At 42.3% G+C, this 27257-nt stretch overlaps 1 protein-coding gene across 2 annotated transcripts; it reads left to right on the forward strand.

Moving 5' to 3' along the window:
* Positions 1–590: 590 nt before the first annotated feature.
* On the forward strand, positions 591–27013 carry LOC139370601 (ribosome binding protein 1b). 2 transcript variants are annotated; one of them, XM_071110185.1, is made up of 28 exons: positions 591–711; positions 3643–4331; positions 5868–6019; positions 7849–7971; positions 8502–8654; positions 9040–9158; positions 9628–9781; positions 12440–12578; positions 12877–13055; positions 16296–16333; positions 16429–16539; positions 17423–17492; positions 17667–17789; positions 17978–18018; positions 18228–18315; positions 18401–18493; positions 18797–18889; positions 19195–19293; positions 19561–19650; positions 19952–20044; positions 20158–20229; positions 20404–20496; positions 20800–20883; positions 21569–21634; positions 22553–22636; positions 23318–23398; positions 24820–24963; positions 26505–27013. In XM_071110185.1, exons 2-28 carry the CDS (start codon positions 3677–3679, stop codon positions 26541–26543), a joined length of 3276 nt encoding a protein of 1091 aa, XP_070966286.1. In that variant the 5' UTR covers positions 591–711; positions 3643–3676; the 3' UTR covers positions 26544–27013. The 2 variants fall into 2 exon arrangements, with proteins under 2 accessions (XP_070966286.1, XP_070966287.1); XM_071110186.1 differs by lacking the exon at positions 21569–21634 and having other exon boundaries at positions 641–711.
* The last annotated feature ends 244 nt before the right edge of the window (positions 27014–27257 follow it).

The raw sequence follows: 27257 nt of genomic DNA on the forward strand, positions 1-27257 counted from the left end.
ATGTGGATATGTATATAACTTGGGAATTCAGGTTCAATTAAATGTGATGGAACAAAGTGTGTGTGTATATGGGTGTTGCAATGTGTATATTGTTACAGGTGTTTTTACATGTGGGCTATGTGGATATGCATAGTACTTGGGTATTCAGGTTCACTTAAATAGGAAGAAACAGAGTGAAGTGTGTGTGAGAGAGAGAGAGAGAGAGAGAGAGAGAGAAATAGATACTGATGGAACAGTCAAACAGAAATAGATACGGAGACCTAGATTTGAGACTACAAATCCCAAAAGTCGGGTTTTATTGGACAGTCACGCCTCCTTTGTATCGTGCAGCCTAAAACTGTCCTAGCTACTTACCACAGCCATAAAGTCATAAACCCCCGCCAATTTCTACCATTATCTTTTTAAAATCTGAGCTTAAACCTAACCCTAAACTTATGTCTAACCCTAACCTTAAATTAAGACCAATATATATGTATTTTTTTTCCATTGTTTTTTTTTGCGATATATTCACTTTGTGGCTGTGGTAACTAATTGAAACCCTAAAAATGACGTGGTAAGTTTAAATGCCTTTGACTGATCTCCCTCTACCCAATGAAATCGCTCTTTGAAATTAGTTTTTTGGGCAACGTGATGGCTTTTCGCCAGCTCAGAGAAAGTGCCACGACTCCACACTCAGCGGCTATTCAGAAAGAGTGAACATTGGTGGTCGGGGTAAGAGATTCTTAAAATATATATATAAAAAGTATGAATCATTTAAAAAGAATAGGAAATGGTCTTAACTGAGCGTAGTGTAAGGAACAGTTGTATCGTTGTAACCCAGCCTCGTACGAATAGACAAATGCATGTCGGAAAATGAATTGATAATTTTTCACATTGAGAGAAAAAAAAATATGTTCTTGAAACTTTGACTTCGGAACTATCATTACTTTTCATGATACAATGTTGCTTGATCTTTTCAGTGTGAAAGAATAGACAGTGTTGATTAATGTTTGTGGAAGCCTAAGCCTACTTTTTACTCATTTTTGGTGCCCTATTCTGATTAACTGCATCTGTAGACCCAGACTAATATTTTTTTTATATTACATAGTCTAACCAAGTGACGTCTCAAATATCATACGTTTGGCATTGAGATGCATTTTAATGGCTGTATTCATGGTATCGGGATAGCCTTATCTCCTGGCTCATATTCTTGAGTTAAAGGGCTCAACATCAAACGCATTGAGATTCTGCGGTCAATGAGTGATCAATCAACGGGCTCTAATGATGGTTGTAGGCCGTCTCTGGAGGACACGTAGGACACTGGACACGAGTTAAGTTTTCTTAGCTAGAGACGACGAAAACAAATTGTTCAGTTACATTTATTTCGTGTGGAGGGTATGCTAGATGTTTTCAAATGTAAAACACTACATAATGAGAATAAGGACCAGTATATAACGTGGGCTATTATAGCCCGGCCTGTGGTGAAACATTTTAACACTGCATAAACCTGTTCTCAATAATATTCTCTACAACGCTTTTAAATGATTAATTGTTTAACTAATGGGTAGCATATTTGAGGTACTGTAAGTTGTAAAGTTGTATGATGCCAATAAACTTTGTGAAACTGGCAAGTGGTCAAGTAGACTATAGGTAGAAACGTTAAGGCAACTGTACTCTTCTCGTTACATAACAAGAGGGGTACATCACAAGGGGTTAATTGTTTGTAGAGACACGTAGCCCCTTCTACACTCTCGAGAGTGCCGCATTATCTACAGTTAGGGTAAATGTCTGTAGTGTGTTTTGATACATTGGGCATTTTTACATTAGAATGATTAGCTTCAGATTGTTACACCAGATAATGTGATTTATCCAATGATTTTTGGTATCCATTACTGGGAGTTACAGGTTAGGTACTGTTTGGTGTAGTACAGATAGTAGTAGTACAGACCATTGATTGAGACCGGTGGGTCCACCCCAAAGTGTCATGATGAGACTCACCTGTCTTGATCTAAGAGAAGATTTGAAATGGACAAGATGGCGCGTACATATTGTTGGATTACTTCATGGAGCAACATTTTTGTTTTAATAACAGAGCGTTTTCTAAATTCAAACCCATCATCTTTTAGGAGATGCATGTTTGGCCGAATCGAGAACCAAAATAGTATTGCAAAGTTAAGGATGGTCAAATTCTCCGTGCAACTCCCAATAATGGATACCAAAAATATCTGTTTAAATCCCATTATCTGTTGTAACAACCTGTAGCTAGACACTGAACAGTGCACAACAATGTTTTGTTTTATAGCATTATTAGAATGACTAGTTGTTGCCTATTGCAAAACCGATAGGTTGATCAGTGACTCTATTTATTTATAGGCTAATGTTGATGTAAATCAACAGTTTGCTCCTTTAGGAGTTTATTTCAGTTTGATCGAATATCTCCGAATCACCTTGTCAAGTCATTTTAAATTCAACACTAAAGCATTTTATCCCAAAGTATCAGTTTCAGAATGGATACCCAGATGCTTGTATTCCATAAGATTGCTACTATTGCTTTCCGATTGATTGAGTATTTGACTATTGAAGAGAGAAAGCACGGAAGTCTTCACTCGATTAGTCAGCTTTTTTTTTTTTTTTTCACCTGAGGCCTTGTTTATGTCCGAAATGACACACTATTCCCTTTGTAGTGCACTACTGTTAAACGGAGGGCCCTGGTCAACAGTAGAGCACTACATAAGGAATAGGGTACCATTTGGTACACAGATATTATCTACTGTATAGAGTCAGCATTGCCTCTCATGCCTATGAGTAGTTGAAAGCCCACTTCTTCGGAATGGTTCCTGGTCAAGTAACTCATAGGGAATTTGTGCAGTGCAACTGCGTACAGGTGTATCCTCAGCAAACTGGAGACGAAGTACAATTTTTTTTTTTACATGAACGTAGATGGGAAAGGGGGGGCAGATAAGCTTTTCTCAGACATCTGTTTTTCTTTAACCCTATTAGACGTTCAGGAGCTGGTCGTATAGCTATGGAAAGATTGTTGTTTTTAGCCAGCAAAATTTGGTCCACCTTTACCAATGTAGCGACCGGAATGTGTGAGACACATAGACCCTATCCCTATTTTTGCCCATCCTCAACATTATTCCCTCGATGTTAACCTTTCATCGAAGACTCCTACCAAAACTGAAAACAAGAAGCTAAAAAGCCACTAAAACAAGAGAGCCTAACTCTAAACTATAAGAATCTGGTTACTGTTATAAAATCCCAATAAATTCATCCATGGATAGGTTAGATTAGACTGTTAGATTAGGTTGATAATCAATTACTTAATTTTGAAAAGTATGCAAAGGATTACAGATTCAGTAAAATGTATATTTATTGTGATTAGTGCCTTTCGTGTGTCAGTCATCGCCATAGATCAGCGTTCTTGGAAAACCAGAAAAATAGGAGTTGTATTTTAGCGGTTACCGAAGTTAACTGGCTAACTCATTGATCCTTCTGTGAAATGTCACCCTGGTGGTTGATAAATATATTGAGTGGGGGGGGAATCTAAATTGTGAACTGCCCGTCATTGAACCAATTTACTAAACATTGTTGTGACTTTTGATTATGGCTCGCATCCTTTGACACCTAGCTAATCGCGACCTCTACTTTCTTTTGTGCTAGGCTTTGCGGAGGGACAAGATTTTTTTTTAAAGACATGGACGTTTACGACCCCCAAACCCTCGGCTTCATGGTCTTTGGTGGATTCATGGTAGTCTCCGCCATCGGCATTGCTCTGGTCTCCACGCTCTCCATGAAGGAGACATCGTACGAGGAAGCCTTGGCCAAGCACCGCCATGAGCTGGGCAAGTCTGCCCAGACCCAGCTCTCTATGAAGAATAAGAAGAAGAAGGCGTTGGAGAACAAAAGCAAAACCAAGAAGAAGGAAGAGCGGCCCAACGGGGATCTCCCAGAACCGGTCGCAGAGTCCGCTAGCGAGCCCGAACCCGAACCTGAGCCCCTCGCTGCCCCCGAGCTTGAGCCTGAACCAGAGCCCATTGCTACACCGGATCCTGTCGTGGTCGCTTGTGCTGCCCCAGTGGCCGTGGAGGCTGCCGCTCCTTCCCCGAAAAAGAAGAAGAAGGTGGCTAAGGTGGCGCCGGCCCCTGCCAAGCCTACCGTCGTCCCAGAGACTATCGCCAAGGAAGTGCCCGTCATGGTCGTGCCACCTGTGGCGATTGAGGTTGCCCCGGTGACTGCCGCACCCACTCCGGTGTCCAGTGACACTCCCGCCGCACCCGTTGCCAAGGCAGAGGAGCTCAAGGCTGAGGCACCTGCTAAGAAGAAAAAATCCAAAGCAAAGGCTGAGCCAGGTTGGTAGTAAATAATTTGCTTTTATCACATTTACTTGTTGTTTTATATGGTAACTCTTAATATAAAACTATTGCAATTCATGTACTCTATAAATGAGGTTTGGGGTCAATTCGAATGACATTTTTTTGTGTTTTAGTCATTTAGCAAACGCTCTTAACCAAAGCAACTTACAAGATCAAATAGGGTTAAGTGCCTTACTTCAGGGCACATCGACAGATTTTTCACCTAGTTGGCTCGTATTTGAATCAGCGACCTTTGGGTTACTGGCCCAACACTCTTTACCACTAGGATACTTGCCAAATTCAATTAAGTCAATTCAGGAAGTTAATTTAATATAAATGTAGTAATTAAATAACTTAACATGAATAGATTCCCCTTTTTATGTTAATCAAGAAGTCATTGAAAATAAATGCACTTTTTTTCAATTATTGAATTAGAAATTCAGTTATTTATATTAGAAATTTACCCCAGCCCTGCTAACAACCTCTGCATTCCTAGAGGAAGTTGTTAGCTCAGTGTCTCTAGTGAAGCATTGGTATTATGATGAAAGGCCAATTGAAAGCAATGGGTTCTGGTTGTTGATTAGACCCTATGTCATCTATGCTGAACAAAAAATATAAACGCAGCATGTAAAGTGTTGGTTTCATGAGGAGAAATAAAAGATCTCAGAAATGTTCCATGAGCACAAAGCTTATTTCTCAAATTTTGTGCACAAATTTGTTTACATCACTGACAGTGAAGATATGAATCCTTATTGTTACACAGGTGCACCTTGTGCTGTGGACAGTAAAAGGCCACTCTAAAATATGCAGTTTTGTCACATGACACAATGCCACAGATGTCTCAAGTTGAGGGAGCATGCAATTGGCATGCTGACTGCAGGAATGTCCACGAGCTGTTGCCAGAGAATTGAATGTTAATTTCTCTACCATAAGCTGCCTCCAACTCCGTTTTAGAGAATTTGGCAGTACGTACATCCGCAGACCACCTGTAACTACGCCAACCTAGGACACTCGCATCTGGCTTCTTCACCTGCGGAATCATCAGAGGGGGGGCACCCATGGGGTAGCTTGCCCAGTCATGTGAAATGCATAGATTAAGGCCTAATGCATTTATTTAAATGGACTGATTTCTTTATATGAACTGTAACTCTGCAAAATATTCGAAATTGTTGCGTTCTAATAATTCAGTAGTAGTAATAGTTCAGTAATATAGTTCAGTATAGAATTGAAGATCACATGGCCCTTCATTCTCCCAAGACCTTCCCCTCTAACCATCCCGACTTATATTTTGTTTACTACTTGTCTACAGTAACTCATACAAGTAAGAAACAATCAAGTAATTAATCGAAGTTACAAACTGGTCATTCATCCAAGTAATAAAGTAAACCATCCAAGTTATAGAAAAGTGTGTTTATTATTAAATTTATGAACTAGTAAGTCATCCAAATGATAGGCAAGTAGCACATACTGTAACCCCTGACATAGGGAACTCCCTGGCACACGTATCGCCCAACTCACTCTCTCTCCTTGTAGTGGTTGCTGCCGTCGACTCTGCTGATGCTCCCCTCCTCCTGCCATACAAGACTCTACTATCTACTGTGAGCAGCATGACATTCAGCGAGGGAGAGGCCCAAAGGCTCATCAAAGTGCTCAGTGACAAGGCTGGCCTCGACTCCTGGCAACTGGTACAGTATTCCCTTCCAGAATGACACTGACTGACACACGCAAGCATTAAACAGTGGCCCGTGGCCAAGTCATTCCCTTTAGTAGAAATGCAGGCATACAGTGCATTCGGAAAGTATTCAGACCCATTGACTTTTTCAAATGTTATTTTACAGCCTTATTCTAAAATGTATTAAATACATTTTTTTCCCTCATCAATCTACACACAATACCCCATAATGACAAAGGGAAAATAGCTTTTTAGAAATGTTTGCAAAAAAAATAAAAAAAACATAGCTGTACATAACTATTCAGACTGAGACTCGAAATTGAGCTCAGGTGCACCCTGTTTCCATTGATCACCCTTGAGATGTTTCTACAACTTGGAATCCAACTGTGGTAATTTCAATTGATTGGACATGATTTGGAAAGGCACACGTGTGTTATTAACCTTATTTTACATCTGAATTTGATCTCCTTCGATAAATCCACACAGCAAATCATTTTGCACCCCACCCTTTAAGGCCGCACAGTTGACAGTACATGTCGGAGCAAAAATGAAGCCAAAAAATGTCTGCTGGATTGTGTTGAGGCTGAGATCTGAGGAAGGGTACCAACACATTTCTGCAGCATTGAAGGTCCCAAAGAACACAGTGGCCTCCATTCTGAAATGGAAGACGTTTGGAACCACCAAGACTCTTCCTAGAGTTGGCCGTCCGGCCAAACTGAGCAATTGAAGGGCCTTCGGGCAAGTAGGTGACCAAAAACCCGATCACTCTGATAGAGCTCTAGAGTTCCTCTGGGGGAGATTGAAGTAACTTCCAGAAGGACAATTATCTCTGCAGCACTCCACCAAGCAGGCCTTTATGGTGAAGTGGCCAGATGGAAGCCACTCCCCAGTAAAAGGCACATGACCACTCACTTGGAGTTTGCCAAAAGGCACCTAAAGGACTCTTAAGACCATTAGAAACAAGATTCAACTCTTTGGCCTGAATGTCAAGTGTCATGTCTGGAGGGAACCTGGCACCATCCCTACTGTGAAACATGGTGGTGGCAGCATCATGCTGCGGGTATGTTTTTCAGCGGCAGGGGCTTGGAGACTAGTCAGGATTGAAGGAAAGATGAATGGAGCGCAGTACAGAGAGATCCTTGATGAAAACCTGCTCCAGAGCGCTCAGGACCTCTGACTGGGGTGAAGGTTCACCTTCCAACAGGACAACAACCCTAAGCACACAGCCAAGACAATGCAGGAGTGGCTTCGGGGCAAGTTTCTAAATGTCCTTGAGTGGCCCAGATTTGAACCCGATCGAACATCTCTGGAGAGACCTGAAAATTGCTGTGCAGCGACGCTCCCCATTCAACCTGACAGAGCTTGAGAGGAATGGGAGAAACTCCCCAAATACAGGTGTGCCAAGCTTGTAGCGTCATACCCAAGAAGACTCAAGGCTGTAATCGCTGCCAAAGTTGCTGTAATATTTACATTTTTTCATCTATAAACCTGTTTTTCCTTTGTCATTATGGGGTATTGTGTATAGATTGAGGGGGGGACGGGACAATTTAATCATTTTTAGACTAAGGCTAACGTAACAATGTGGAAAAAGTCTAGGAGTCTGAATACTTTCCGAATGCACTGTATACATGCATAAATAGAAAGGAACAGGCGTTTTCTGAGACAAGATTGAGAAACCTTGGCTACGGTTAAAATGACTCAGACATGATTGTACATGGAATATCTTTTTTCTGTCAAACTGTCATCACACACACTTCTAAACTGCAGAAGCCTGAATGAATTAAGCTTAGCAACATTTCAAGTAAAAACACTGTAGCGCAACTTGTTGTATCTGTTGGTTAGGCCTCTCAGAAGGGGGATCCCACGGCTGCCCTGAAGAAACAGCTAGAGGAGAAGGAGAAGCAGTTGTCTTCCGAGCAGGAGGGCGTCTCCGCCGCCAAGAATCGACTGAGGGAGCTCACCAAGGTACAAGACCACGGGTTCAATAATATATTGTTTTTCCTGGAGTGTACACAAGTCTAAAAGCATTGGATTGGTGGAGGGATGGGCTACTGGGTACTTTCCACCTTTTTTTTCTTATACCAGTAATGCCATTTCAAATCAGTGAAGGGCACACTTTGGGAGGAAGGAGAGATAATTGGTTAAACATCCTACTGACTTCCAGGCACAGGGTACAATATACACCTTATTTGACTAATGAAACCGCATGATCATACGTTGATGAATTTAATTAACTGTGTTAGTGCTGGGCTAGGTAGCATCTTAAACAGGTCTTGGCCTCAGTGCAGTAGGCCAGGATTTGGTAGCTGGTGCTTACAGTAAGTATCTCCCTGGAGTATTTATGCCACTGGCTCACAATGTGCCTGTTGGAACACTCAGGAAGAGAAACAGATGAACAAACCCAAAGGGGCAGAACAAAAATGTGCACACCAGGACACCGACTTTAACCAAGTGTTTTTCGCTGATGTCACTAACGATCCCCAATGCCCACACAGGAGCTGAGCGCAGAAAAATCGAAGATGGCGAAGGTCGAGACCCGTCTGAGCTCAGAGCTGAGTGCTCACACTCAGGAGATAACTGCCCTCCAGGCTCGCATGCAGGCCTCCTACCAGGACCATGTGGCTGAGACCCAGCAGCTCAACCTCAAGGTCAGTTCACGACCCCATAAACGTCAGTGTCGTGTTCAGGTGGAGTGATAAAACGTACTGAACAGTCCTGACAGAAATGCAATGAATAGAGCTGACTTGAGTCCTGACTCCACATCAGAGGCATGTCTGTTCTACACAGTGTTTCCATCTGAACGTTCCACAATGTTCCTGTGCTTGACTGAATATGGAGCTGCTGCACCACCATTTCCTTTTTGTGTGATATTGACAGCAGCTTCTGAATTTGACAGTAATAACATATTGGTACCCTTAGGTAAAAATTTGTTGGACTTTTTTTTATAAAAGTACAAGGCAGACAAGATGATAAACTATGAACTGTCTGCAAAAAAAATGTATGTAAATGATTTTTGCCAACACCTCCATACAGATAGTGAGCCTGCAGGAGCAGCTGGACAATGGCCCAGTCGCTCAGCTGGCCCGCTTGCAGCAGGAGAACTCTATCCTGAGAGACGCCCTCAATCAGGCCACCAGCCAGGCCGAGAGCAGGTAGATGGGGAAATTAACAATACAACTCCTATTCTCTATTCTATGGTGAAATCTGAGTCTTGTTCAGTGTGCACCCAATGTAAACAAATTGAGTAAAATGGGGTGGAACTACCTGGACTTTTCCCAATAAGAAATTACATTTTTCTTTTTAGTTACACAATATAATGAGGTATAAGTGGGTGTATTGGCTGGCTGGATGGATAAATAATTAATTCTAGCTTGTACAGACATGGTAAAGCGACTCCACAAGTGAGCATGATTTATCTAGCATTTTCAATATGTATCACAATTTGCTTAGCATGCCATTTCATTTTAAGTATTAACATAATGCAGAAATGAAACGCACCTAAAGAGCCTAAATTATGTCCATTCTTGGACACCAGCAACTGAGACATATGCAAAACTGTCCTAGCCACACTCCAATTCATCAAGTCTGACAAGTCCCTCTCTGTTCTCTTTCCCCCTCCAGGCAGAACGCGGAGCTGGCCAAGCTGAGGCAGGACTGTGTTCGTCTGAACCGGGACCTGGGCGAGAGGACAGAAGCCCTGCAGGCTGACGATGAGCACAGGAAGGCTCTGGAGGCCAAAGTGTCAGCTTCTGCGGAGAAACTTGCCCAGTTCAAGGTGAGTGGAGTAGGGTGAAGTTGCCCCCCCCCAAAAAAAATCTCCACTGCACCTAAGTGACCTACAACCTTTGATTTGATCCAACCACAATGGAGGACCACAGTTGAGCAAGAGGTGTGGCCTTGCATTCCTCCTGTTTTATCTTGTTTAGTTGGAAAAAAGTATGCATTGTACGATTTAAAAGTCGGAGTGCAAAACAAGTTGACAATGTATCAACTCGGCATCATGATTTGGGCCCAAAATGAAAACCTTGGCTTTAGTCAATTCAGTTCACCTGCATCTGTGCACTGCTTGTCCAGTAGTGGACTACATGGGTGGCAATTAATTTGGGACTAAAGTCAATCAGTTTTTCAAATCTAGAACAGATGTGGACAACTGAGGCGTGTTCAAGTAGGGAGAACATTTGAAAGAAATATGGAGGTAATACCTAAAATGTGTTGCATAATTACAGATAGTTTTGTTTTTATTCTGTTTTGCTACAGTGTGCCTTACCAACTTTATTCATACGTCTTTTAGAATGGAGATAAAATACTTTTTTCACTTATCGCGTTTCTATACTCCGTTGCAAAATTATAGCTTTGATTCTAGTCTGTTTGTGCTTTTGTCAACTCCTGTCGATGTAATGTCAAACAGCTGAGTTGACTGAGCATGCACAGACTGACATCCAGGCTACCAACTAATCTACAACTATTACAAACTACTTAACCCCCTAGAGTCGCTTGTCATAATATGCCCTAACAGCTGGCATAACTTGTCAAAATACGGTCATAACACTATCATTACCCATTTTTTTACACTTGTTGAGGCATATATTGCGTTATTTTAGGGCTGGTTATGACACCTAATTTAAGTGTCAACGTTTCTGCCAAGAAGTTTCATTTCATTTGAAAGTTTGTTAAATCCTTTTTTGTTGTAATGAATACTTTAGTCACACTTTTTTTTTTCTTACTTTAAACAACTTGTAGAAAATAAAGTAGGACACTGTCATGAAATATTATGACCGTCCTGTCACTTTACTTGGATGAAGAAAATACACTGACGCAGCATTATGACCGTCCTGTCACTTTACTTGGATGAAGAAAATACACTGACGCAGCATTATGACCGTCAGAATCATATAAGCCAGATAGGGTGTCTTGTCCTACATCAATATGTGTGCCGTTACAATGTTAATTTAGTATTGTACATTTATTTAAAACTTGTATATATAACAAACGTACTGTTGACATGTATGGTGTAATGGAATGTTTTGCCTTGGTTTTGTGGTTTTGTGGGTTGTGACACTCTTATGTAGGTGTCATAACCAGCCATAAAACAATGCAATGTAATGTATGTCACATCAGGGCTATGTGTTATGACCATATTATAACAGTATTGCATGTTATGTCAGCTGTTATGACATATTATACAACGGGTGTGTCTAATGCTGATTGGTTGAAACTGCATTTCAGCCGGTGTCTATTCCACAAGTTGTTACAGGTTAAATCTGATGTTTAAATGCATATTTACTCTGTTCCATCTGACTGCACAATCCAATGTCTCATCACCCTACCCAGGCTATTTATAAACTAGATGTATTATCACCTAGGTCTGCAAATATTGAGGCGGCTTATTCTAATGCTTACCCTATAATAATACACAGCTCATTGCGCACGTTACACGTCATGAAATATGTTGTGGCAGAAAGACGGTAGCCTACAATTTGCTAAATAGAAGCCGATTTGAATGAACATGAAATTGATGTCATTATAATTGAACAGTTTTAGATACACCCATCTAGTATAGAGTCGGACCCACATTTGACCTCCAGAAAGACCCGAGTTCTTTGGGGCATGGATTCTACATTCGGAAATGTTCCACAGGGATGTTGGTCCATGCTGACGCGATGGCATCGTGTAGTTGCTGCAGTTTGGACGGCGGTACACCACCACCACCAGTCTGTACCGTTGACACCAGGCAGGTTGGCGCCACTGTTGTACCGCACCGTTATTTGTCTGTTTATGGCCCGCCTGTTAGTTTGCAAGATTATTTCAATTTGACCTCATCAACTAGAGCTATTTTCGCCCACAGGACGTTTTTTGTTTGTCTTACCATTCTCGGGAAACCCTAGACACTGTCGTGTGTGTGTGAAAAGCCCAGGAGGATGGACGTTTCTGAGATCCTGGATCCGGCGTGCCTGGCACCGAAGATCATACCACGCTCAAAGTCGATTAGGTCACTCGTTTTGCCCAGTCTAACATTCAATCGAACCGTAACTGAATGCCTCGATGTCTGCCTGCTCTATATAGCAAGCCACGGCCACGTCACTCCCTGAATAGTTACGATTAGCTTAGCCTTAAGATGTTTTTGGGAAACCGGGCCCAGGTCAAACAGTGGGTTATTCCAGAAAGCAGGTATATTAGCCAGCTAACTTTGCTAAGCAACCACAAATAACTTTTTTGAATTCCTGGTTGATTAAGAAGTATCTAAGTATGTATATTGGTTGTTGCTGTCAAGTATTTTAAGACTATATTTCTCAATGATTAAGGTATTTCAAGGCGTTTATGGCTAACTCATTGATACAGCTTTCTGGAACAGCCCCATGTCTAAGATAAGGAATATGCATGCATAATAGATGCATTGCACATGATAATAAGCTGTTGCCGTGCTCATCCACAGGCGTGCCAAGCGGAGAGCGAGCAGTCCTGGCAGCAGAGGCTGGAGGTGGTGAGCCAGAAGCTCCAGAAGTCCCAGGACACCAGCAACACCATGCAGGCCCAATTAGACCAGGCTCAACAGGAGGCCAAAGCCTTCGCCGGTCAGTGGACCCCACCTCTCACTGGTTACATACCTTGACCACATGATAACGTGATAGTCTCACTAATCCAGTCACTCTAATCACTATTTTAACCATCACAGGAAAACCCTTGCACTAAGTGGGAGAGATGTCCCTTCCACACAGCTATGTTCCCGATACCTTATTTAGATTTGCTTTTAGATTTAGATTCATACTCTACTCGTCGGCAAATTTCTTATTCTTTTGTCCTTTGTGTGGATTTATAAAAATGTGTGACTAGGCTCTGGCTTTGAATTTAATAAAACTTTGATCTCCACAGAGCTCCAGCAGCGCATGGCCACCACGGAGGCCGAGCTGAAGGACCTGAAGGCCCAACAGGCAGTAGTGTCAGCTGTGGAGGAGGCCGCCAAGGAGCAGGTTGCCCCACTGGAGTCTCCCATAGAACCTCCCCCCGAGGAGCAGGAGACTGTGACGGAAGGTGTTACCGAGACCCCCAATGTAATCTCCAAGGGCCTATTTTTTTTTTTTCTTTCTCTCAGCTGCAAATAGTTTAGGCAGTAGACCAAATTCCAAATCAACCCCTAAGCAGTCTTGTAGATCGGAAATTATTTCGATTGGTGCAAACAAGATGGTAGACATTCAACCTGTCAGAGTACAGGTGGAGCTGAACCCATATTGCTTACAATTTCAATACTTTCAGATCAACCTGTTTTGTCAAAGCTCAAGGGCCTCATTTATCAAAGGTGCATGCACACAAAAAAGACTCTGAGCCTTGCGTGCGCCAGTTTTCCCGCGAAGGTTGGTATTTATCTATTCTTGAAATTTGGACAAAAGTGTGTGCATCTCCACTCAAATCTCAGATCATGAGTATTTACAACTTCTGGTGGTTGATCAACTGTATTGCAAGCAAATGTTGTTTTGGGGGAAATGGAGGTGTTTAATGCATAGGAATTATAATAATGGTAGGCTAATTAAACACATTTTAAATGTAGGCCTAATGATTAATTTGCTGGAAAGGTTTTTCAAATATTCTATGTTGAACTATTGTCATTCTCAATGGATGTAAAAACAGACTTTGTTTACTTGCTGTTTGAGGTGAAGAAAAAAATACGTTCAGTTAAGCCAATCAGAAATACTATCAGATCCCCAAAAGGCATATTTACAAGCCGACATTTGCGCACAGGCCAGGTAGGTAGCCTGGGGCTACTTCTATGTGTAATCAGGTGTGTGTCCTTACTCAAGATTGACAGGAGCGCTCCAAACAAAAGACAATAAATTGACAACTCATAAATGGAATAAAATAAAGAAAATAATTGTGCGCCCTGCAAACAACGTGTCCACTCCTCCAATGACTGTAATAATATATTGAACGCATTAACAGATACCATCAATTATTTTTTATGTATAAAAAAAAATCTTGGTCGACCAACAGCCTATTAACCAAACAATCGACCAGTTGACTAAATGGGGTCATCCCTACGCCTAATATATATTTAGTTTACTTTTAGAATTTAGGCCTGATTCCTAATCATGAATTGACTGGTTTATTCCCACTACATAACAAATATTAGGCTACCCTTTATCCATCGCTCATTCAATAGCCAACCATGCTCGAAAATAAATAGGCCGGTAGGCTACAGTATTGCTGTGCGGTAGGACCGCGACATAATAGCATATTTATTCTAAGAGCCTATACCAAGACAGGAGATGAAACACCATGTATTGATAAACAACAAAATATGAAACAATTAGTCTTTTGCATAGAAGTGTGAGCTGTAGGCAGAATTTACATTTGAAATTCTTCAATAGACAACCAAACTTGCAGAATGTGCCGCCAGTGTTTGGAACTCGCAGCATGTATTTCTTTCTTTGAAAAACTCACTGCTAAAGATGAAAAGATTCTGCCCACACCTCAACAGAAATTGTATCATATTTGCTATTCCGCTCAGCGCCAACATTTCCAAATCAAAGAGCAAATGAGGGTGTTTTTGTTACCCTAAAAGGTGAATGTTTTCCTGATGGTGTTGTAGCTCGGATTTTTATCAATGAAAACATGCGCGTGACAGTTTGATAAATCCCAATCATTTTTGGCGCACGCAAATCCTAGAATCTCGACGTATGCCAGAATTTAGTATGACTTTTACTCACGGTTCATAAATGAGGCAGCTTGGACCCTAAACTCTTATGCTAAAAGCCTGTAGACCACCTATCAGTCTACATTGTTTAACATTTTTAATACTCTGCCATTTTGTAAAGTCATTGATAGTCCTAAATAAGTCTATATAACACACTGTCGTTGCTATAATCTTAAAATCACAAACAACTTGAGTTATAACCAGTTTTAGGAGGGCATGCCATTTTGTTTTTCTCCCATTGCCCCTCCTCCCGACAGTAGGGCTGCTCCCCTCCTCCCCCTCCCGACAGTAGGGCTGCTCCCCCTCCCGACAGTAGGGCTGCTCCCCCTCCCGACTGTAGGGCTGCTCCCCCTCCCGACTGTAGGGCTGCTCCCCTCTTCCTCCCCACAGTTGGAGGTGCCGTGCCCAGTTGATAATCACCCTGATAATTGCCTCTTCTGAACCTAAACTCAGTGGAGGCTGCTGAGGGGAGGACAACTCATAATAATGGCTGCAATGGAGTGGTGGTTTCCATGTGGTTGATACGTCTTTTTTGTGTTTGATACCATTTCATTGACTCCATCCCATCCATTTATTATAAGCCGTCCTCCCCTCAGCAGCCTCCACTGCCTAAACTATACCAACGCTAACTTCAAACATAACAGATTATATAAATGAAGTAAAGTATGATGTGGGAGAATGATTGAGTTGATGAGCGAGGGGAAGTGAACAATGCACCAATTGTGAATGAAGAACAGGACGGGCCATTCTATTGCATTGATCTATTCTAATTATAATCTCAAAATGCTATGTACCCAATATCAGTCCACCGAATCCAAGCAGCCTTATCGGTCTCCTCTGGTCTTCTTGGAGTACACAGTTGGTGCGTTCGTAATTTACAATGGCAAGAAGACCAAGAATGGCTGCACATGCTGCGTTAGCAGTGCTACAAAATCTGAAAATATTTATGGTGTGGAAGAAATGAATCATGACGTGTCTGATTATTCTTCTAATTCTGTGCTTCAGCCTGAACCTACACCTTAGACGCCTAAGCGTAAAAAAATCCAGAATGGTGCGCGCTGAGCAGGTGTCCGCGCCACCACCAAATCAAGCGGTGAGATAGGAGAGGTTAAGGGACCACACCCAGTTGGATAGAACAAGCCAGCGACAGTGCTACGGGCCGATTATCAGCAAAAATGTAAACACTGAGGGCATATCCCTTACATCGCAAGCAAAAAACATTATATTCATTATTTTGGTGTCTAGGTGTTTGGGTTATTTCATTTTTTTGTTATAAAAAGAAGCTGTTAACGCCTTCCAACACATGCTTTCCGTTTCATAGTTGGCACTCCACAAATAAAATTGATTTGACTTTAAAAACAATGATACACACAGCTTACCTACAGTAACATAAAATGCTATTTTGTTATAAAAATGTGTTGTAATGTTACATATGGCCTTAATTAACTTTTTTGTTGTTACTGTATATGAAATGTATTAATTACATTGTTAGAATGACTGCTCGTTAGCTTGAAGGGGGGGGGTTCCTTGTGGCCCAGCGGTTCTAGTGTTACACCACACATCATGCTCAGAGGTTTAGTCTATCCATCTTGTTTCTAAACAGGGTGACAACTACGCTGAGGTTGAAGAGCTAAAGAACCGGTACGTTGAGTCATATTTCTGTTTGATACCATGTATCGAATCTCCGTATCCAACTTTCTCTACCGGATGGGGGTATTTATTTCTCCCTCTTTCAGTCTGATAACCAAAGAAGGTCAGGTGGCCGTTCTAGAAGAGGAGCTCCTGAAGGTGAAGGTTGAACTGGAGCTGGTGAAATCTTCCCAGACTGAGGATCCACAGGTCAACGGGTATGTTCACTTTTACTGGGACACCATGTAGCCTGGGGTTGGTTTAGCCAAGTGGTTAGCGCCGCGGTCCTCAGCGCATGTGTACAACCGCGTCCTTGTGGGTTCCAATTCCACTCCCCACTGCTATTATTACACATCTTGTCACCATCTCACTTAGCTGTCTCTAACTATACTACGGTCTCTGTTCTACAAAAGTTGGAATTCCCACTCTTCGGGAAATAAAGTTTACTGGTGCTTTATCGACCATATGTAGACCAATAAATGAACAAATGGGAAGGATCCCTGCCCAAAATCAAAAACAATCAAATCTGGTCAAGAACCTGAAGTCGTAATCACTCCATAAAATGTTTAAAAACATTCGGTCAGTGTGAAGGAAGAGGATCAATCACCTGTTGAAGAACAGCATGTGCAGATAGACAATACGACAGAGATCGAACTCTTACAGAACAGGTATGGGAGGAATCTGCTATAATACTATTATGAACTATTCACTTTACTTAGCCGGTACGCACAAATCTCCAATGACAAGCCTATTATTCAATTATTGGCCCTCTAGGGACGAAGTACTGCCTGTGTTTGTTAATTGGTCAGTTTATCATTGACTAGACAGTAAGTTCACTCACTTGGTGTCCCAAGTCCGAAGAATGAAACCAGGGCAGTGTTCAGTAGAACACAATGTTGTGTAATGTTCAGATAGTAACACTATCTACACGCAAAGGATAAGAAATCACATCCGCTCTATTCATTACAATTCTATTTGCCACAACATTTGCCTAGTTTTTTGGCCCTCTAGGACAATAATTGATTAGCCCTGTCTACTATGTAGTACTTTAAATAAGTCTGTCTTACTGTATCACAACCTAACTCAGTTTTCCCATGTCAGCCTTAAGGAAAAGGAGAGCATTGTGACGTCCCTCGAAGAGCAACTGCAGACATTAAGAGCCAAGATGGAGGTGAAGATCACTGGTGCTGTAAATTAGCAAACCTGTTGGCAACTTTCGAGTTCAAATTCAACATTGCTCTCTTTCAATCCTATATTTGTCTATGTACTATATGTTCCATACCAGGTCCCTCATGGGACAAATTTATTATCAAGTTATTTGAATTGTATTGAATCTGTTGTGCAGGTGGAGAGCACAGCAGACATGGAGCAGCTTCAGAGCAGTCTGAAGGAGAGGGAGAGCCAGGTGGCCTCGTTAGAGGAAGAGCTCAAACAGCTGAGAGAGGAGCAAGGGAAGAGTGCAAATGCTGTAAGTCTTCTATTCTCTCCTGTGTATGCGCACAAGTGTGTGTGTGTGTGTGCTTGGTGTTAAGCCTTACTGTTTAAGGTTTAGTCTTACTCTGTAAAATGTAGGTTTTATATATGTGCTTTTGTCAGATGAAAAACGTAGCCATTGGCATCTTGAACAATGCATATTCTTTAAATTCCCTAACACAGGAGTCCGGAAGTGAGACTGAAGCCGAACAGCCATTTGAATGGTACGTGTCCTTTCCTAAGTCTTTAAGCACTTGAGGTGTATTATTTGACCCCATAGTGCATGCATCGAATGAGCAGGGTTGGGGGTCTATTCCTGTCTGTTGAATTGGACATGGCATTTCCCCATAGGAATGAATTTCAATTCCTGAACTGGTACTGGAATTGATATGGACTTTTCCCACTTCCCTCCTAATGAGTGTTATATTTTCAGCCTTGAGAAAGATTCCCAGATGCTATCTCTGGAAGAGGAGCTACAAAGGCTAAAGGAGGAAATGGAACAAGTTAGAAACAAAAGCAATGTAAGTTTGAGGTTTTTGCGTTGCTCAAAGGGGCTTGTTGCCCCTTGACTGTGTTAGCTTAGCTGAATTCTGCTCTACCCTACAGGATCTCCGTGAAAAGAACTGGGCGGCAATGGAAGCCTTGACCGCTGCTGAGAAGTTGAATGAGGAAAGACTGGCTGTGGCGAAGGGTGCGCAGGTCAGTGGCATGCAACACCCAGAGTTGTAAATATACGCTCCGCTTCTTGCTACATCCTGATCAATATTGGCCAATAGGTGAGGGATCTTCTGAATTTCCAAAAGGGCTATCTGAATGGCTAAAATTGGAACTAGAATTCAAGTTTTCATGAATGAAATGCTCAAAGACAGCAACATGTCTGGCACTAAGGTTGTTTGAACTCTAGCTAAATACACTGGCTACACTCCCATTGACAGACACTGTTGTGAATACGGTTTGTGTTGGATGGCTTTCATGATGCTGTGACTTTGCGTCTATTTGTAGCACGTAGCCGAGGAAGCACTGAGCTCGTTCCAGACAGAAGCTCAAAAGGCTCTTCAGAAGATCTGCCCTGACGTCTCTTTAGAAGCTGAGCAGGTAAGTCAGATGGGTTTGCAATCGCTGACAGACTTGGAGTTGGAAGGTGTATTGTTTTTCAAATTATTAGTCTCCCGCCACAAAGTTTGTTGTACAGTGTGGATACTCTTTGCTAGTCTGAATTGGAGTTAATTCCTTATTTATATACCCAAACGTTACCAACAGGGTGGTCAGGAATGGATTTGGAAAATAAAATCACTCTGGAAACTTGCCAATGTAAATGGAATTCCCCTTAAACATGATTACACCAGCAGACCTTTTTTTTCCTAGCTCTGTAGTTAAAATGCCTCAATTACTAATTACAGAATAACTGGTTGGAGTTACTCATCCAGAAAGCACAGGCTACTGAAATTCCACAGAGCCAAGAAGTCCAGCAAGAGAATTTGCAACCCACAGACTCTGAGGTAAGGACCCTGTGTTTTACCCTGGTATAGTGTATGCAGTGCATTTTGAAGTAACCAACATTTATTGTAAGGTTGGACAGCTTCAAAATACCAGTAGAGGTTCCTCTACACCTGTTGCTATAACAATATATTTAGTTGCCTACTGCTGACCATTACTTACATGTTTGTCTATGGAAACAGACAACAAAAGTGCATCTTGGCTTTTCCTGTCCCGGTGTTTCAGATGATCCCCAGACAGTCATGACTGTGTGCTTGTTTTCTCTTTAGGAGCTTTTGTCAAAACTCGGAGAAGCCGAGGAGTCTCAGAAAACACTACAGGCGGAGTGTGAGCAGTACAGAACTGTCCTGGCTGAAACGGTAAGTCAATCCATGGTCCTGCGTGTGAATGCCTGACTTTCCATCCAACTTCAGTCCGTTTGAAGGGGACACAGCTTAACTGTGTCCCCAAAATGGCACCCTATATCCTACTATGTGCACTTTATATGGAATAGAATGTGTAATACAGAAGGTGGAGTGACATGAATAATGTGTAAGCTTTTAGTAAAGTAAGCTGGCAAGAATAGCTAGCCCCACTAACATACTTGTACTCCTGCTTTGCACCTAGACGTAGGTATGATGATGTAAGAACTGCATTCCCACATTATCACCCTTCCTTTAGGAGGGCATGCTGAAAGACCTCCAGAAGAGTGTGGAGGAAGAGGAGCACGTGTGGAAGCTCAAAATCGTAGAGGCTGAGGAGCAAGGGCAAGCAGTGAGTTATTTTTCTTAAATTCTCTCTCTCTCTGGTCTTACTGAATAGCAGCAGATGAGATGGTTTCCTGTAAGATGACTTGATACGGAGTTAAAAGCTATTTTGTCCTTCAGGCTTTGGATCAGGTGAAGGTGTTGCAGCATGCTGCAGAGGATATGAAGATGAACAATGAAAGTACAGACCAGGTAGAGCTTTAGTACCGGTATTGTGATGGGGATGGATGTATACAGAGCTCAATCTAAACTTTAGTATATGTCGGATTTACTTCCAGTCACAGACTCAAGTAAACCAATGAGACCTTTTTTTTGATTGGTTTTAGTTTGATATTAAAAAGTGACTTATTATCCTGTTTTGTGCAGCTGAAAGAGCAGGTGATGCTTCTGGAGGCCCAGTTGGAGAAACAGCTGGAGTCCATCAGCTTTAGCCAGACTTACGCCGAGGAGGTTGCCCAGGTAAGCTAAACACGCCATTACACCTGGGTCATGATGTTTTCAGATTGAAAATGTTTTCACTCTCTCATTGTCATGTTGTAGTCTGTGCCTAAAGGACACAACCTACGTTAAGCTTTTATTTTCATAGATTTTATTTTGGATTAGGATCTCTTTTAGCCCACCAGGGGCTAGTCTTCCAACTGTGGAAATAGTTGTTTAAACAAAGATTTTACATCGTTAACATCCACCTATATGCATTTTTTGCTATTTGGGTTGTCCATGGATTGCTTGTAGCTACAGTCTACGTCTTGTTTGCCTTTGCAGCTGAAGGCTTTGTTAACGAAGACCCAGAGTCGGCTGGAGACGGCCCAATTGGAAGCTCAGAAGCAGGCCAAGGAACTTTCTGTGGTAGGTTTGACGCGCCAGTCGCCATTTTAGTGCCGTAAAATTATGCCATTTCCACTCCTGCAGTGATGGACTCGGCTGTTTGGAGGCGTAAATGAGCAATCTACTATTTGACCTTCTGCTTGAAGTAGAAGTTTTGCTCAACCACAGCTCTAGGATCAGAGTACACTAACCTTTGCCATTATGCTTATGAAAAAAATATCTGATCTGGTATTAGTGGTCACTTCTACCAACTGTATTGCGCCCTTAGGGGGGCAATGATCAACAAAGCTCTTCGGCCCCTGTGAACAGAAGTCTGAGTTCAGAAGGGTGCAACGATATGGAATGTTCTGATAGAAGGACATTGTGTAGAACAGACATGGCTTTCTGATGTGTAGAGTTAATGGCAGCTCAATTTGTGGTATTTCTATCTGCAATGTTCAGTAAAAGCACCCTACTGAGGGAGACCCAGGGCTTTGGGTGCGTCCCAATAATATTTCCTTCCTCCTGAAGGGTGCATTTGTTCACTACATCCTTCAAATCTAAAAGCATTGGCTAGTGGGAGTTTCCACCATATTTCTTATACCAGTCATTTATTTTCAAATCATTGAAGGGAAGTGAACACGTGCACACTTTGGGAGGAAGGAGAGATATTTGGAGCATTGCGACATTGCCTTTGTGTTGAGTGGCAGATTGCTTCCTGTTGCAGGTCAGACAGCAGCTGAGCGAGACGACGGAGCACGTGCAGAGCCAGGAGGCCTCCGAGTCAACACAGGTCAGGGTGCCTGACCGACGGGGTGCACCCTGCACAAGCTAGCTGAGAACTATCAGACTCAGAATGTATTCCTCGAACTGACTACGAGCCGCAATCCTGAATGGAAACGATAAGCACCGCGTAATTTTCAGATTTGTGGTGCTCATCTTAATTTTCGCCTGTAATATCCCTTTAAGGATTTGGCTAGGGCACCCTACCAATGTAGTGTTCACTTGCAAACCGTTCACTCACATATTAGAGACCAATCCGTATTTAAATAATAATGTGCGGCATGATGGCACACTAATTATGCCCATATTAAATTATGACACATTTGACTTCATTCAAATCAGAGGCAGTAGAATCATACCACATCTGTTCAGTCTGAGAGTTCTCAAAGGCAGCAGCTTTTGCTATACACTAACCACACCGTATGTGCTTTATAAAACAAATGTTTTACAGCAATGAAATGCCTATTTTTAACTCTAGTTGTCTTGCATGAAACTGTATGCGTGTGTGTGTTTGCAAGTCCCTTGCTTCCTGAGTTGACATTGGAGTTGTGATGTGCTGCACCAGTGGCTGTTGTAATACTTTCGGGAGGGGGGTGGGGGACAGCAGAACGCTAGCACCCTTCAAATGTATTTTTCAAAATGCCAGAGCTCAGTAGTGAGAGGTTGTCTTTGTTGATGCTTGTTTGGTACATTGCGTAACGGGCCACTTTGGAAGACGAGCGTAGCTTGCTTTTTTTTCACCTGAACCAGAAACTGCCCTTCAGGAGTCTACTTGTTCTGACCTAACCGTTTGGGAGAACCTCGGCACACTGTGGAGCGGGGCTGGCCCATACGCCACCCCGTTGTGTCCTACAGTACCCCCACGACCCAATGTGATCTATCTGGGGGGGGTGATTTGACTGACCTGTTTGTGTGTGTATTATATCAGGTCCAAACCCAGCTGGTGCAGGTTGTAAACAAGTTGCAAACGGAGGAAGAGATGAGACAGCAGCTGGCCGTTGACTTTGACCAGGTAAGTCATAATAAAGACATTCTTCTGAAGTTCGAATCGTGATATAGCGAGCATACAACTGACATGGTAAGAATGAGGTTAGACGTGCCGGAGACTGGTGTAGAAGTCTTAACTCCCAACCACGTGGACCCCTGTCAACGGGGGTTGGAGCCCTGACTCGGCCACCCTTTTGTCTATGCCCCTATTGTCTCATCTCTACATTTCCAGCTGTGCTGTCCAAAATTTAAAAAAAATAAACATGTAAGGTTAGAATTCATTAAAGAATTCCTTAAACTCCTTAAAAAAATAATGAACGTTAATTGATTCAATGTTTCAATCTATTACTTAATGCATTCCCACAGTATTTCTGCTGCATCTTTCATCGTTAGTTGGGCACCAGTGATCACTGGATGAGCACAGTATGGAACAGAAATCGTACAGCTTTTTTAACTCAATCAGCTCTCTCGTGACCCATCGGTCATACAATACAGTACAACTTTATTGTCCATTGTGAAATGGACATTATCTTTGCTTCCTTATGTTATTCCCAACCTCCTCGGATACCACCACATCCTTTGGCTGTCAGTCTTTGGAGACAATCAGTCATTATATTTGGGATGTATTGCCAATGGCATTTTTTATTTCTATCTAAGAACATTTATTTAATCTTTGTTCGCAAATCTTTTTGCTCTCCCCTTGCAGGCTCAGAAGTGCGTGACTGACCTACAGACACAGATGGACCAAATGAAGGCAGCAGGAGACTGCTCCACAGGAGAACTCAAGGTGCTTACCCCGGTCTTTGTTTATTCCTTTACGCTCTACCTCTCTCACCGACATGGACTTCATAGGTCATCCTATTAGATAACATATTTGAGTCGGCAGCAGCTTTCCTAAGCTATCAACAGACTCAGACATGGTTCTGTAATGGCACACCAAACTGGACCTGCTAGTGTGGTGGTGGCAGTGGTGAACCGTGACTATAGGACCTAGGCCTTCAGAGGCACCAAAAATCTTCCAATACGCTATCAAACCCCAAAAATCTAGAAAGTAACAGAAAACAGCATCACTTAATGCGCCCAATATTATATCTTCTGTAATCGGTTTGTTCTAGTGAAGGAAGAGCAATACTTTTTGAAGACTTTAGGAATTAATCAAACAGGCCTGGCTGTGCTTTGGGCTGCCGCACACACAGAGACAACAGGCATGGCGCTAAAGGAGAGAGTTTTGGTCAAACATATAGACAGGCGACAGGAGTCTCACACAGCATCAAATAATGTTAACGATTAAGCAGCCCATTCACTCCGGTAGGCCCCATAAAATCATACCAATACAAAAGCACAACCATTTCAGGTCCGAAATGAATAAACCAGCTATTACTTCCCATTGCTAGCTTACGTTACTAGCGTTGGCGTGGGAAAACTACTGCTTGCAACACTGGTTATTTTCTCTGGCAGACGATAACCTATTAGTGTATTGCCGTAACTATTATGAATTCATTACCTCTTGCACTCTCAGTAGTAACATGTCTAGGCCTTCTCTCTATCAAAAAATAAATTAAAAAGGCCCACACATTGCAAGTCAACATGTGATTGGTTCATTCCACTGTCACGCCAAAATTCTGCTCTAATACAGTTGAATGGCAAAGGCCTTCTGTCCAGCTTCTAAAGGCCTAGCCAATGGCTGGCTGAGCTAGATTTTTCTACCCAGAGAACCCCCCCCCAAAAAAAATTATATTCACTATTAAGCCTTCTCTTTCTAACACAAACTGAAGAGATTAAGTCAGAATATTATTACAAATACTGTAAGGATGAAAATGAATATACATTTTTATAGATCCCTAGGCCTTCTCTGAAGGCTGTGATGGTTCCCCACTGTGTGGTGGGAAATTACTGGCTTTATGCCAAATCCCAAATTCATAATTGCCATTTGAGTCCAGTCCGGCAGCTTTTAGTAAAAAAAAAAAAAGAAATTGGGATATTGCCCCACTTATTACCTGGTAATCACTTAGAACGTAATTATTACTTCTCGGTCACAATTGTTACCAGTTTGGTTCAATGATTGAAAGTACAAATAATTTCCAATTGGTAATTATACAATAAACACCACATAATTACCATTTAATAGTGCAACCTTCTGTCTTCTGGTCTAGCTAAATAAGTAATATCTAAATAAGTATTTTTTTGTGTGTTGTCTGAATGATCCAGGAGAGGCTGGAGAAAGAGAAGAAGCTAACCAAGGACCTTGGCCAGGCGGCTACTAAGCTCCAGCAGATGCTCAAGGCCACCCAGGAGCAGCTCGTCAAAGAGCGGGACACCGTCAAAACCTTGCAGGGCCAACTTGTTGGGAAGGTAGGCCAACAACACTGCACCACCTTATTTAGCAGGCCCAGCACAGCTCCTAGACCTACGCTGTGTGGGTGTAGACTCTTATGTCTTTTATGGAAAACCCCTTTCCCATGTTTGGGTTTCCACTGAATTCCAGTGTAGGTAGGGGGCTCAACTCTTTGTGGTATGTGGCTATATTCAACAGAGTATAATGGGCCTTTATTAATGCTCTGCAGATCCAAGAAGTATGCACTTTGCTGTAAAGGCCTGATTCTGACTTAAGAAATTACGTATTTCTTACCCACTTCTCAGTAGTTGGTATAAAGACATATATATTACACACACACACACGTATGTGGATACCTCTTAAAATTAGTGGATTCAGCCACACCCGTTTCTGTCAGGTGTATAACATTGGCAGTAGAATGGTCTTACTGAAAAGCTCAGTGACTTTCAACGTGGCACCCTATTATCGTCATAGGGTGCCACCTTTCCAACAAGTTAGTTTGTCAAATTTCTGCCCTGCTAGAACTGCCCCGGTCAACTGTAAGTGCTGTTATTGTGAAGTAGAAACGTCTAGGAGCAACAACGGCTCAGCCTCGAATTGGTAGGCTACACAAGCTAACAGAACGGGATCGTCTGTCCTCGGTTGCGACACTCACTACCGAGTTCCAAACTGCCTCTGGAAGCAACGTTAGCCCAAGAACTGTTCGTCAGGGGAGTCTAAGATCGGCAGCCTAAACCGAAGATCACCATGCGCAATGCCAAGCGTTGGCTGGAGTGGTGTAAAGCTCACCGCCAGGCAGTGGAAACACGAGTGATGATCACTCTTCACCATCTGGCAGTCCGATGGACGAAGCTGGGTTTGACGGATGCCAGGAGAACGCAACCGACTCCAATGTAAAGTGCCAATGGTCTGGGGCTGTTTGTCATGGTCTGAGCTAAGCCCCTTAGTTCCAGTGAAGGGAAATCTTAACGCTACAGCACACAATGACATTCTAGATTCTGTGCTTCCAACTTTGTGGCAACAGTTTGGGGAAGGTCCTTTGTTTCAGTATGACAATGCGAGGTCCATACAGAAATGGTTTGTCTTGATCGGTGTGGAAAAACTTGACTGGCCTGCACAGAGCCCTGGCCCCCAATTCCATCGAACACCTTTGGAATGAATTGGAATGCCGACTGCGAGTGCCCTACCTCCCTAATGCCCTTGTGGCTGAATGGAAGCAAGTCCACGCAGCAACGTTCCAACATCTAGTGGAAAGCCTTCACAGAAGAGTGGAGGCTGTTATAGCAGCGGGGGGGACCAGCTCCATATTAATGTCCATGAATTTGGAACTGTGATGTTCACAAACTGTTCATGCGGTGTACCTTTTTTTTAAGGTGCATAACAGGCTTTGGAGGTGTGGTTAAAAGCTGAATAACATGTCAGAACACAATATTTTGGTATACTGCCCATCCCTAGTTGTCAGTGGTTTAAACTTGTTAGGGCCGTTACTATTTATTAGATGGTCTTTATATGTTTCTGGACAGTGATTAAGTCCTTTTTGGTTCTTTCTCTCCACCAGGAGGAGCCCGAGCAATCAAAGGAAGGGACATCCGTCTAAGACCAAATGAATGTCCCACAACTTTCCAAAATGTCTTCATTATTTTACCTATTTCTTTTTTCCCCTCTTTTCTCTTTTACTGTAGTTTGTAGTCAAATGATCATTTTGTTAAGGGATGGAGTTCAGAAGGGTTTTAATATTGTATCCCTTTTTTTATTATTATTTTGGAACCAACAATCAATTGAAGAGTCTCTGGCTGTGTCAGAAACTTGTTTATTTGTCCTGACATTCCCAGAACATGCAGCGGTTCAGTGTTATTGAAAAGGGGAATTGCCTGTGCGTTAAACGTGCAGCAACTAGTGCAATCACTTTCTTGTTCTCCTTTTGCCTGTCCTTTTTGTATGACATTGGAAAGGGAGGTTATTTCATGGTACGCAGATGCAATACAATGTAATGCCTTATATTTTACGTAGTGGGCTGCTGACCAATATGAGAATTTGTAACAAATAAACTGTAGATCTATTTGGGTTGATGGGTGTGTAACTGTTTTTTGCACAAATGCATTATGGAAAAGAGAAATGATAGGGAAAGTTCAGGATTTTACATCAGAGGTGCATTCTGGTCTGCGTGTGATTGAGAAATCATTCAATTTTGCCACCTAACATAATGGAGACTGTCGTTCCCACGGATTGGTAGTAATGGATTACATGTAATGGGCATTACGTAATCTGATTTTTAAAAAGTACTGTAATGATGAACCCAGATTTCCCCACA

The sequence above is a fragment of the Oncorhynchus clarkii genome, chromosome 17 (assembly GCF_045791955.1).
Source record: "Oncorhynchus clarkii lewisi isolate Uvic-CL-2024 chromosome 17, UVic_Ocla_1.0, whole genome shotgun sequence".
Taxonomy (NCBI): domain Eukaryota; kingdom Metazoa; phylum Chordata; class Actinopteri; order Salmoniformes; family Salmonidae; genus Oncorhynchus; species Oncorhynchus clarkii.